Source organism: Hylaeus volcanicus, chromosome 6 (genome assembly GCF_026283585.1).
Source record: "Hylaeus volcanicus isolate JK05 chromosome 6, UHH_iyHylVolc1.0_haploid, whole genome shotgun sequence".
Classification (NCBI taxonomy): Eukaryota; Metazoa; Arthropoda; class Insecta; order Hymenoptera; family Colletidae; genus Hylaeus; species Hylaeus volcanicus.
Genome location: NC_071981.1, coordinates 6,535,469 through 6,547,917, shown reverse-complemented (window position 1 = coordinate 6,547,917; position 12,449 = coordinate 6,535,469). Strand labels below are relative to the sequence as shown.

Here is a 12,449-nt window from a genome sequence, read left to right as displayed (position 1 = left end):
AGCGAAGCCGCCCGTAGCTGGGGAAAGCCACGAAATATCCGAAGAAAAACACGTTTCCAGGGCCGAATCGATAGCAACAATGCCATGGCAAAAGCTCGGAGTCTCGCAAAAGGACGTTGGCCACCGCGGCGCGGAGGAGAGGAGAGTGCTTCACGGGGGTGCTAGAGGGGTAGAGGGAGTCAACGAACGAGGGTGAGAGGACGAAGAGACCGAGAGTGGAAGCGAGAACTGAGGGAACAGTAACGGGCAGAAAGAGAGAGGGTGGAAAGCGTGGTACGGAGGCAGCCTTATTGGAATCGCGGAGAGGGAGGTTTTCCTAAGGGCAGAGGGAGAGGCACGAAGAAGACAGGTGGAGCGGGTGGAGTGAAGAATAAAGGGTACCGGAGAGGATAGACAGAGAGAAAAGTGGACTTAGAGAGAGAGAAAGAGAGAGAGAGAGAGCACCAGTTGATAGAACGAGGCCGCTACAACGCTGGCAACAGCCAGATGGGTAAAGGTTGCATTACCTATGGTGCCTCGAAGAAACGATCCTTACTGTGAGAGCAGGTAACTTGCCTCCGCTTTCTCCTTCGTTAAAGGGAACTCGATGATTCCGTCCTCTTTGTTCGTGATATTAAAGTACACCGTGGCGCCAGGACGACCGACTCTCAACCCCCGTGGCCGTAGAGCTAGAAGTGTCAATTGCGTTCATTGTTCGTTCATAGAGCGAAGGATCGACCGATCTTTCCACGGTCTTTCTCGTTTTCCGCCATGGACGGCTATATCGAACGACGAATATCCCATTTCGATGCGAAGCTTGTCCTAGGTGCTAGGGTGGTACTCTACTCTCACACTTTTGATGGGACTTCAAAGATAGGAAGATAGAGCTTGAAACAACGAAGCTAATCATGGTTTTATAATCGAGTGAAATTTTCTTTATTTCCATCGTTTACCAATGTATCAACGTTTCAAACCAGGCTACAATCATTAAAATATCAATCAAATGTGAAGATAGGGGTAGAGAAATGAAGCCAAGACCGTACAGATTTTGTGATCTCATATATTTTCCCATCTGATTCGTGTGCAGTTTTAATATAATAAAATAATAATTAATAATAATTATATAGATAACTGTCACAGTGATCATAATAATAATATTAATAATAATAATATTAATAAAAATAATAATAATAATAGTAAATATTATTCGTAATAATATAGTCGCGCGTTTTACCCTTAATAACTAACTGCGCTATGTTACAACGATTTTATGTACAAAATAATAGGGTTCGGTGCTATTCGAAACTCTCACGAGTGTTCTCAACATCTGCGGCTACTTTCACAACGATTATCAAACTTCTAATAGTACAAACACGTCCGTGTGATCACACCTTAAGGGCTATTATGTACCTTGTTGTCCTTGAGGTTCACCGGCTAACGACATGCTATATGATACACGAAAAACTACCTCTAGGTTTAATATCATACACAAGGCTAGACTACACGGTCAAATACGAAAAAGTTTGTCGACGGAACGAGCGCGGCACGTTCGCGACGATAGCTCGAACATCGATAAAACGATACGGTCAGGTTCCGAAAATATGGTCGTCGCGAGAATTTTGTGCCTCGCAATGCCTTTGGTATAATAACATTCGTATCGAACGAGGCCCCACTTATTTGGAAACGTTTGTTCAACGTCGAACAACAACGTACTGTTCAGACACCGGTATCGTTGCATCGGAATACCCAACACGACGCCGTAAAAAATCAATTCCGCAATCGGGATTAAGCGTAATTGTGCGCACAGCGATCGCGACGCAGGAGTAACGAAGTCCTAGGAAGTATAAAGTATAGCAAGTCCCGGTTTCCAAGCGAGAAAATCGGGGCCAGTTCAACATGGAAGCGAGGAAGCAACTTTTCTCTCGAACCGAGATTCATCTTCATTCATATTACGTACACGCAAAGTTGGGTGGTCCTGGCTCTTGAATCGGGGGCAAAAATTCAATCTTGAAAGCGAGAACTATAGCCCAACAAGGTAAACAAGGTTCCTGGACTCAGAGCCCCTTTTAACTTCTCCATGATCTTCTAACCTTCTTCAAATGGCGCTACTTTATAGGCCTAGACTTCTCTCATTCAAATCACCACCTCAGAGATCTTATCGAACTTGTTGAGCTACGTCCACGAATACATCTGGACCGCGATCGAAATTAAATTTACAAAAACCAACGGGCCAATCCTAAACATAGATCCGATAATTACTTGTTTTCTGGGCATCGCACGCAAATTGAAAAAAAAATAAATGACCTTTCGCGACCTATCAGTCAATGATCGAGAATCCACAATGGCCGCGGGTCACGAGGCAATGCGCTGGGCTAAAATCTTGCCCGTTCTATTCAGGAGCTGTCCTGGCACAACGATCGCCTTTGTCGAACCCGTCGTCCATTTCAGAGCCCGTCTCGCGACCGAATCTCTAAATATCGAACGCTCCCCGGTTTGCGGTTGCAGCGCTCCTTTGCAAATCGGTGACGTGCGACGGTCGACCCATATTTTGACAGACTCACGAATAATTCGTTTCGTTTCACCGTCTATATCGGGAGCGCGCAACGATCCGAACCGGCGCGGTCGGTTAACTGACGTGACGCCAGGACGCCGCTGAAGTAATTGATCTTATCCGGTTTAATAGATGATAGCGTTACCCGATAACACGAATGGCAGCTCGGATCGGATATTGGCCGCGCTATCGTTGCCTTCGAAGACCGTGGTCGAGGTTCGCAGTCGGGACCGAATTTCATTATCCTCCAGAGTCTCGAGTAAAAGTTCCAACGATATTTGAGAAAGGAGTAATTTATTAAATATCAAAAATTAAGGTAGACGCGGTCTAGATAGTTCTGTTCCCCGCAGAGTCCCCCGTCGAAAAACGTTGGGAACTTGCTGCGTTAGGGTCAAAGTACATCCAGTATGCCACAGTTTAGTCCGATTTTTTTAAAGCAACAGGTCAGGACGTTGCGTCCACCCGTGTGTCCGTTCTTGTTAGAAGCAAGCATATCCGCGACACGCGTTCTCAAACAGGAGTCAATTGGTCGTTCCGATCTTCTGGTACTCTTCGTAGAGTAACGTCTTTCACGTGTGATGTTCCCCGGTCTGCACTGACACCTCCGAGCCCATCAATATGCCGTTCGAGAGTACGTTGGTCATCGAAGGCAGAACGAGGGGGCTTGGCATCGTCATGGAGGGTCTCAGCCTCTCGGTGAGAGCCAGCATCACTTGGCAGTGCAGGTGCTGAATGGTGGCCAGTAGATTGAGATTGGTGTCGATCAATCCGGTGGCTGGCGAGTATCTGTCCCTCTCGACTGTGTCGATGTCCTCCGCGGGCAAGACGGTGACTTTCTGCTCGTACTCAGCCTCCTTGAGCGCGGCGGCCTTGTTTTTTTCCGCCTGCAGTAGCCTCTGCTGATGCTTCAGGTACGAGGTAGTGATGGGAAGACTGTAGTCGATGGGCGTGTTCTTGGGATCGAGTCCAGGACTCCACGGCCTTGGCAACGGCTGGCTGGGCTGAGGGGATGGCGTTCGCCCCTCTGGCAACATCCTTTTCCTCTTCGACGAGGCCGAACTTCTCGAGCTCGCTCGATCCGACTCCGGGGTTCGCCTGGACTCGGGTAGGGTTTCCGTGCTCGGTAAAAAACTCCCTGCGACTGGCTCCTTCTTCAGCAGATTCGTGATACTCAAGGGATTGTACTTCTCCTCCTTCTCCTTATCGGTTTTATCTATCGACCCGCTACCCTTGTGATGCTTGTGATGCCTGTAGCTGTACAGACCCTTGCTGTCACCGGGCTGATGTCCCTCGCGCGGCTTAGAACTACTTTGCACTGACGCCGTCGTCGTCGTCGTGAGGGCGGCGCCCGCGTTAGGGCTCAACGACGTCGTCGTCGTCGTCGTCGTCGTCGTTATCGGAGTCGTCGTCGTAGACTGCGCCTGGGTGGATAAATTCGTCGGGCTCGGGGTCCGCGGGCGTCGTTGGCATTCCGTGCAGCCCAGCAGAAATCGCGTTACCGCCTCGCGTGGAAGAAAGCCGTACGTTTCCGTGATCTGGAACAAAACATGAGTCTCCCGTTAGAATGGGAATTCGTTCGCCAGTCTGTTCTTCGTTTCATGATTTCCTCTACACCCCTGGAATACCTATTCGTTCGTTACTACTGCGATGCTTCAGCACGGAGATAATGGAACCAGCTACTTTTATTCGGCAACAAGTTTAAAAGAGACCAATTGGGAGGGATAGATCAAGGATGATCCGTAATTCGTGAACGGATTTTTCAACTAGAGGGGCAAGTACTTAACACCTGATTCCTGATAGACTTGTAGCTAAAAGCATCGAACGGAATCATCCTTAAGGTTATTGCCGATCGCTATTAAGTCGAGCCGAAACATTTTCGGTATCCCCTACAATTTTCAATCTGACCCATATCACGAAGGACTCGAGACCACAATTTCCACTTTGATGGAAATGGCATCCGAGTCCCAAGTACCGGGTACGTTCCTCGAGAGGGATTAGAAAGCGCAGAGTGCGACTCAACAGCAAACAGCATGGGTGACCCCTTTTCTTCCGTTGTCAAACGTCAGCGTCACGTGGAGCCGTTTCACGCGGAACGCCCACTGGGGAAAATTCATGAGCAGTAACGGAACTTTGATGTCTTTGCGAGGAGGTATTTAGCCGGAGGGATGTTCTCTGCCTCTTAATAGGAAACGTTTCTCTCTAAGGAGGTGGAGGAGCGGCATAACTTAATCAAGGATGGGAGCCTCCTAGCTGAGAAAGGCAAAGGTTGATGTGGGTGTACGTATACGTCCGTGTGCGTGTGCGTGTGCGTGTATAGCTGCACGGTACAGTGAGGTAATTTGATAAGATTTACTTGAGGCTTGCCTGCAAAACGAAGAAAAGAGCTGTAGGTAAGAAACTGAGATAATGGATTTTGGATCAACGTGACACAGTGGCAAACTTGTGCACGCCGCGAACGACATTCTCGTTCCGAACTTTAATGAAGAAACCATCGGATGATTGGGAAGCGTTAGTATTGTTTCGCTTTCGAATCTGAACGATATAGCGCAAGGTAGAGGTGTAGACTTATTACACGCAGTTGACTTATTTAATGAGCAATGCGATCCAATTCACCGATTCGTTAAAAATGTTACGGCGAAATTTAAAGTTTTCTATTACCTTCCGCTTTAGGAAACTGATACCCCAAGTACCTAAGTATCAATTAACCGCAACTCAGCACCCTCTTGTGTGCGACGCAACCCTCACATTTCACGAGCTCCTTGGGCTACCCTACACCCTAAACTTTGCGAAGACTTCGCACACGCAGCCACTCTAAATCATGTCAAGCCCTCGTTCGCGCCACGAACCTGAATTTTGCGAATACCAACGGGGACGCTTTGTACGAGACCTCGTATTTTCTAGACATATCCGATTTTAAACAAGTATTCTAATCATACTGGCCTATACCTTCGTGGGCGGTGCCCGGCGAAACTGTCGAGTTGCCCAGTATGCCAGCGCCATATCTGTGAACGATGTCGATGATTTTAAAACATTGATTCTCTCGGTCATGCTCCCTTGACTCCTCCCACCAATGCTAACTCGCTCGTTCGATCCGCAGAGGGTCGACATACCCCAAAAACAGATCATCGCGTACAAATAAACGCGGAATGCCAACACGGTTGTAATGTACCAACCCTACTGTTTAAATATTTTCACTCCAACTGAACCTTTCCCTGGGTCATGCAAATACTTCGTTATATGAACCCCGTGGCAACCTAGTCCTTGCTTTACCGAATCTTGATGTAGCACTGTTAATATTTCCATCTGTCTCTATGGATTTCTGTTTGCTTGGGCATGGCGACGATTTTTTTTCACAAACGAAGTCTACGGCTGGGTTTAAATTAAACCTTTATTCTCCACCCCCAGAGAATGAACATTCCAACTCAGGACCATTACGAGTTTGTTTCTAGTTAGCACCGCTGTCGGTTCGTGTCTACAATGTAGACACTATGTACCCACACCCAGCCAGTGAATCCATCACTTTGTTCCTAGTTCAACACCGTTGCTAGTTCTACAGCATAGACCCTGCTTTCATCCTCGACCACTGAATCTACCAGCTAGTTTCTGATTCCATACCGCTATCTTCTTGTGTTTACGGTCTATATCCACACGCAATCACCGAACATACCAGTTAGTTTTTTATCAGCTTTCTCTTGTTCTATGATAGTCGGAACATGCCTCCAAACTTATATTACGACCTAGCATGCGACATAAGACTACAATCCATTTTGTTCAATGTTATCAGTACCGTAACTTCGAAACCCGTCCGTTCTACATCAAATAAATTTACCATCGCGCAACGTCCCAGGGCGGCGGGATACGGGGGTGGGTTGCTCCCGCGAACCGATGAATTGCGACTTGTAATGTCGACTTAAACGTAAAACAGTTTCACGGCCGCACGAACGTATGCGTGCGTGCGTGTGCGCGCCAGTTCTGCGCGCGTGTGTGCGAGTGTACGAGTAAGCAGGCAATGCAACAAGTGTCCTGAGGTTTTGAATCACAAGCAGATCGCGGCGGTTGAGAGAGGAAGAGGACGACGCGGTTTGGGGCGGTGGCGAGGGGGGGGGGGCCCCCCCCGCGGCGAAAGAGCGAGGCGGGAAACAGGGGTGGGAAGGTCGGCGGGGTTGCGAACGGGAGAAAGAGGAACGGACAAGCGGAGAAAGAAGGCGAACCGATCAGCCCGTGAGGGAGGAGGGCGTTGGAGAACAGATATGATACCCCGGAGAGAGCTTTACGCCAACGCGCGGCGGAACACGTGAGATGACGTGTGGTATCGAGTGTTCGACGCTTGAATGGCTCAATGCCTTCCCCTGGGAACGGTAAATATCGTGTGTCGCGGCTGGCCATGCAAGAATTTGGCGTGCTGACGACACCGAACGAATTCGGGGTCATCGATGCGCCGATATATCTTCCCTAGGGAGCTCGTTGTCGGCATCGATTGAATTCAGATGACACCAGATACGTTCTGGAACCATTGTTTTTTTAGGGGAACCAGTATTAATGTTGGCATGTTGGGATCTACGGTTCGAATAGTGGCGGCGCTTCCCGTATTCGTCATTATGGAATAACTGACTGATCCCTTTCATGATTCCTGCTTGTTAGGTACTTTTATTAACGAGGCCACCAGTAGACCCAGAACGAAACACGCATCGTTCTTTTTAAAAGGCAGGAGTGACTATGATTCTCTCAAGGCGGTCGACTGGGGTGTCGGATCCGTCCACAGATCTAGTACCCGGATTAGCACTTGAGAGAGTCATAGTTGAGCAAGTAGTCACCTCCAAGTGGTTCCTGCCGTGAGTACCCACATCTGTGGGGAAACTAAGAACTGCCACTGCGAACCAGGAGTATATCTCCTGGTGTTTAGTGCTGTGCTCCGTGCTACGATGTGCTCCGTGCAACGATGTGACCTGTGCTACGATATCATCTGTGATTGTGCGGTGGTTTGTGCTACAGCATAGCACGAACCATCAAGGTGACCTGTGCTACGATGTCATCTGTGGTGGCGCGGTGGTTTGTGCTACAGCATAGCACGAACCACCAAGATGACCTGTGCTACGATGTCAACTGTGGTTGCGCGGTGGTTTGTGCTACAGCATAGCACGAACCACCAAGGTGACCTGTGCTACGATGTGATCTGTGCTTGCGCTGTGGTTTATCTATGCTATGCTTATTCTGTGATCTGTCTGGTGTTGTGTGTTCTGTAGTATCCGTGATCAATCTTTGGCATATGAAGAGTACAAGTGTCCAAGGGTCCCAGCATTCAGTGTTCGCATACATGTCAGAGGAATGGAGATATTCGTGGCAACAAGGAATAATACAGAAAAGTGGAAAGTGGTTCCGGTCTTGGGCAGATCCTGCAGTCTAATAAGGAATGTGTTTTGGTTTTTCGTGGGAAACTTGAAAATTCCCTTCCTCGCAATCATCTACCAGGTCTACCAATGTTTACGGTAATTGAAGATTTCAGATATGACTTAGAAGTGCTACTATGAGAATTTTTGTCAGCGCCGCTGTATTTTAATATTACAGGAATTTAACTTGAGACTTACCGTCCTGTACGTCCTCTTCTGACCTGCATGCTTTCCTGGACGACCCTCGAGATCAACGTGGACAGCATGGATGATGTCGAAAAAGTTCTCCACGATTGCAACCTTCTTGTACACTCTTCCGGGTGGAACCGTGCCCTCGGCGCCATTTAATGCCTGAAATCAAGGCAAGATTCAATTTAAAATTCAGTTCAGAGTTCAGTTAGACGGGTTAAATGCAGGGAAAGACGATCCGGCTCTGGAAAAATGGGAATACGTCGCGTTATTTATTCAAGTCCATTCAATTTGCAAAATTATTATACCTCAGTCACATTGCTACAGTTAACAATTAATTTTATTGATTTCGCACTTTTATTATCTATCTTTGAGAAGGCTGTATGTACTCGCTTCAGTGACATCTAGGTAGTCACATAGAACTAGCATTGCAGGCAAGAAGGTTCCTATTTTTCCACCAGGTATTACCAGATTCCTGCAATTCTGTTACCGACAACTACTTATGTTATACGCTGTCGGCAATCTAGAACTCTCCGAATCTGTACCTCCTGTCGGTAACGTAGGCCGCTGCCAGGCAAAATACCAACGCAATTTCAAACTTTTCGCTCACTATTACCCGCACATGTTACTACATCAAAATAATTTAAAAAAAACAACAGATGGAAACGCTACATTTTCAAACGCTCGAATATAAAGCGCAAAATTCATATGCTTTCAATTAGTTTAAGAAATAGAAGTTAGATATTGCTATAAGCAATATGATCAACCGCGTGGATGGACTGCAAGGTCGGTTGCAGTCCTCTACCTAGTCTTTTTCGAGAGAAAGAGAAGTATCTCCGGATCAGAACCCTCTCCTGTAAGATATACTTGTTGGCGGAGTCATAGGTCCCAACACAACGCAACTGAGGGTAATACCTCATCGGTTAGACGTTGGCTAGTTGGGTCCGAGATTAGCTTTGTCAACGGAATGCAGAGAGTAGAGGACTGACACGGAAACGTCGATCGTCTTCTTCTTGCATTAGACTAGCCAAGAGGAAACGGGACTGACCCAGTAAGTCCATCTGCACGGTCGCGTTCTCACTTTAGCTTCACTCTCCCCTTTAAAATAATTGCTTGGCATAGTCAGATCAGGAAATCGAAGGAGCTTTGCTTTCTTCTATTTCCTTCTTTTCGTACTTAGTATTAATATTGTAGCTTTGTACAAACTCCAATATCGAATTATCTAGAACATAGTAAAATTCATATTTCTTTGCGATTTATGTGCGAAATAAGTCACGGCGCTCTTTCGTGGGCATCTACATAAAGTTTCCGTCACAGTAGTTCGTCTCGTGGAAAAAATTCAACTTCCTCAGAAACTCAATTAACTCCGGCGCGAATACTGTCACGGTCCATAGGTATGGCCGCGGTCAGATTGTTCGGACGAACTTTGCGACCTTAAGAAGTTTCGAGCGCATGCGCGACATTATTGTCTTTCCCTGAACACCTGTTGAAGGGTAAAGTTGAACTCGTGGGGGCTTACAACTCGGTTAAGTGGCTGCGGTCAGGCAGGATAACAATGCTGATATCTAGGTGACCGCCGCCTTAAGATAATACGGTCCGATCAAACGACCGGGTCCTGTAATTAAACGGAATGTGGGCGACGGTGCCGATACTGCATCTTCGTCGCCAGCAAACGGAATTTGATAAAATGCATTCAAAACCAGGAGGATAGAATCCTAAGTTACCTTGTATGGGCTGTGAAATGATCGCGAATATAAATAAAAAATCGAATTCCAATTTATGATCAATAGATGTCCAGGTTTAGTGGCGATCGTCCCAAGTCTAGTATATTCGTGAAATAGAAAGTTTTAGAGCGGAAACGTATGCATCCCTAAAATCAAAGGTAACGATCGTGACCTCGATCACTCGAACCCGAGGTAATCGTCGACGTTCCAAGAGTTCTCAGTATCAGGCGACGTCCACCCTTCCGAGATAACCGGTTCGATCGAAACAGGTGGAGATTAACCTACTTGGGGGTGTGTGTGTCTTCTCGTGTGCTTACGTAAACGCGTTGGGGTGCGTTTCACGGTTGAATACGCCCAAGCATTGAGCCCGGCATTCTGTCACCTACGGATGGCCGTGTCACGCAATGCGTATTGACATATAACGAGCATATAGTCTAGCCGCATAGCTGTGCGAGACGGGATCTGTCTATACCCGTGTCAAGCTCAAACACCTATACCGGTTTAAGATTCCATTCTATGACAACTAGCATCTCAGGTTCGGTTTGGTACTCCGCTTCACACGACTTTTTACTTGACGAGAGACGTTTGCCGGGTTAATTACTCCAAGTTGCTTGGTACGCGGTGTAGAAGCTGATTACTAGTAAATGGAGAAGCACATAAAGTTAATAAATTGGCAATCTATGATGAGCCAATCAGCGACTGCATAATCAGGAGCCCAAGTGAGGAGTGTCCCAATAGCCTACGGCTTATTATGGAGGGACTGAAATTCTTCTAAGTAATAGCTCCTTAATGAGTAACCACCTAGAAACATTTCTCTGTTATTAACCCCTATTTGAATTATGATAGTTAATCAGATACAGTCTGTCGCCAAAATCTGACCCACCCTAATGATAAATGCCCATAGCTTCAAGGGCCCTTAGTCAAGCGCACGAAACTTGAGATCTGTAATGATCTCTGGCCATCCAGTCCGCAGTACCGAATAAGGATCGACACCGGGGATGACATACGAGAATTCTGGCCACCTTTCGCTTGGAACGGCCGGTCGACAAATGGGACGCGGAATCCCGGACAAGGCGCGTGCGGTTGGCGCGGTTCGTTTGCTCGAGGCGGCCACCTTTTCCTCGACCCCTCGCACACTCGGTGCTTCGTTTCGAACGACCAAGCGGCGATAAATATTCATACTTGACGCGGCGACTTTTGCTCCGTAAATAGATTAAACGAACTGGCGGAATTCTGGGACGTACTCGCGAATCCCTCCAGAGGGTGAAGAGCTTGACCAAAGGACTCCTCAAGGATCCGACTGCTGGCAAAGGAGTTGGAGATAATGAAGAGTCGTATCAAAGAATATCGCTACGAATAGAAGAGTGGTCTTGACTGTGAAGAACGGAGAAAGGAACGAGTGTCCTATAGAACGTCACGTGCGTCGGTGCTAAACGCACAAAAGGCCAGATTTTATGGTATCAAGAAGGGAGATCGGCTTCATCCATAGTCAAATCAAAACTCAATTGGCGTAATAAGGCCACTTACCCGCTACGAATAACGCCAGATAGGACTTCTGCTTTTATCATCAGTATACTGACTTGTTTTTCTGCGAGACGCAGAGGACGCAGAGACTGAAGAAGTAGAGCTTGACCATAAAATTCGCTAGACTTACCAAAACTACACAAGGAGATGGAATGAAGAAATAAATATCATAAAATCGAAAAGCAGTAATTACCTTACGTCATTCATTAGAACGTTGTTTCAGTCATGAAACCAATATTGTACTCTGGTATTCGTCGCACGAACGTATAAAAATACGCAGAAAAAATGAACGGGACATCGCGCGAATTTTCGAGAAAATTAAGATACATTGCCCAGTCGAATCGTGACATTTTTCCGCGCTCCGACGCGTTCGAAACAAGAAAATGTCGACAACGCATAGTCGAACGTTCTTTCTCTCTTCACTTAATTCCGTCCCAACACGATTTTCAAAAAGCCACGACGAAAACAGAGGGAGCAGGCGAGGGTGAAAGGAGAGGTGCGCCGGAAAATCTCCGGCGATGAGCTCCAGAATAGAAGCACGTCAGCGGTGCCATAAATCCGTATGAGGCACGGGACGGGCCAAGTTTGCGGCGCAACGAAATCCGGGTATAGCGGGTGTTTTAAAACCCCGCGGACCGCGAGTTTGCATTTTAAACGAACAACCGGGTCGCGGAGACGAAGGGCGGGGTGAAGGGAGAGGAGCGGCGGCGGAAAACAACGCGGCAGCCACGCAAACGCGCCGGCGAATCGGATTAAAAAAATTCACGAGGGAGTTGCCGTTCCACGAGCGTCGAGGCGCGCGTGAACCGCGTGGGAGGGTGTTAGAGGAATCACGTACCGGGTGGTTCGCTTCGAGCTGGCTGTTCGATTACTCCTGCCGCGAACAGGAAATTTGATCAAGCTTAAATTACGTGGATCTGTAGGAAATGGAAAGAGACTTCGATAGTAACTGCGGCTATAGGATTAAATTGACTGTACAGTAAAATTTGTCAACTTGTAGGCATCTAGATAACTCCTCGTAAATGTAGGTTTCTTGGTTAACGATCGGCATTGGTAGATGCCGATGAGAAACAGGAACAGAACAGAGCAATCTAG

At 47.3% G+C, this 12,449-nt stretch overlaps 1 protein-coding gene across 3 annotated transcripts in view; it reads right to left on the bottom strand.

Moving 5' to 3' along the window:
- Window positions 1–1,021: 1,021 nt before the first annotated feature.
- Window positions 1,022–12,449, bottom strand: part of LOC128878360 (uncharacterized) — a 59,362-nt gene continuing 47,934 nt past the window's right edge. For all 3 annotated transcript variants that reach the window (XM_054126497.1, XM_054126496.1, XM_054126494.1), the window contains 2 exons: window positions 8,116–8,268; window positions 1,022–4,065 (listed from right to left, as the gene is read on the bottom strand). In XM_054126497.1, coding sequence (XP_053982472.1) covers window positions 3,100–4,065; window positions 8,116–8,268 — 1,119 coding nt within the window. In that variant the 3' untranslated portion in view covers window positions 1,022–3,099. The remainder of the gene's footprint in view (window positions 4,066–8,115; window positions 8,269–12,449) is intronic.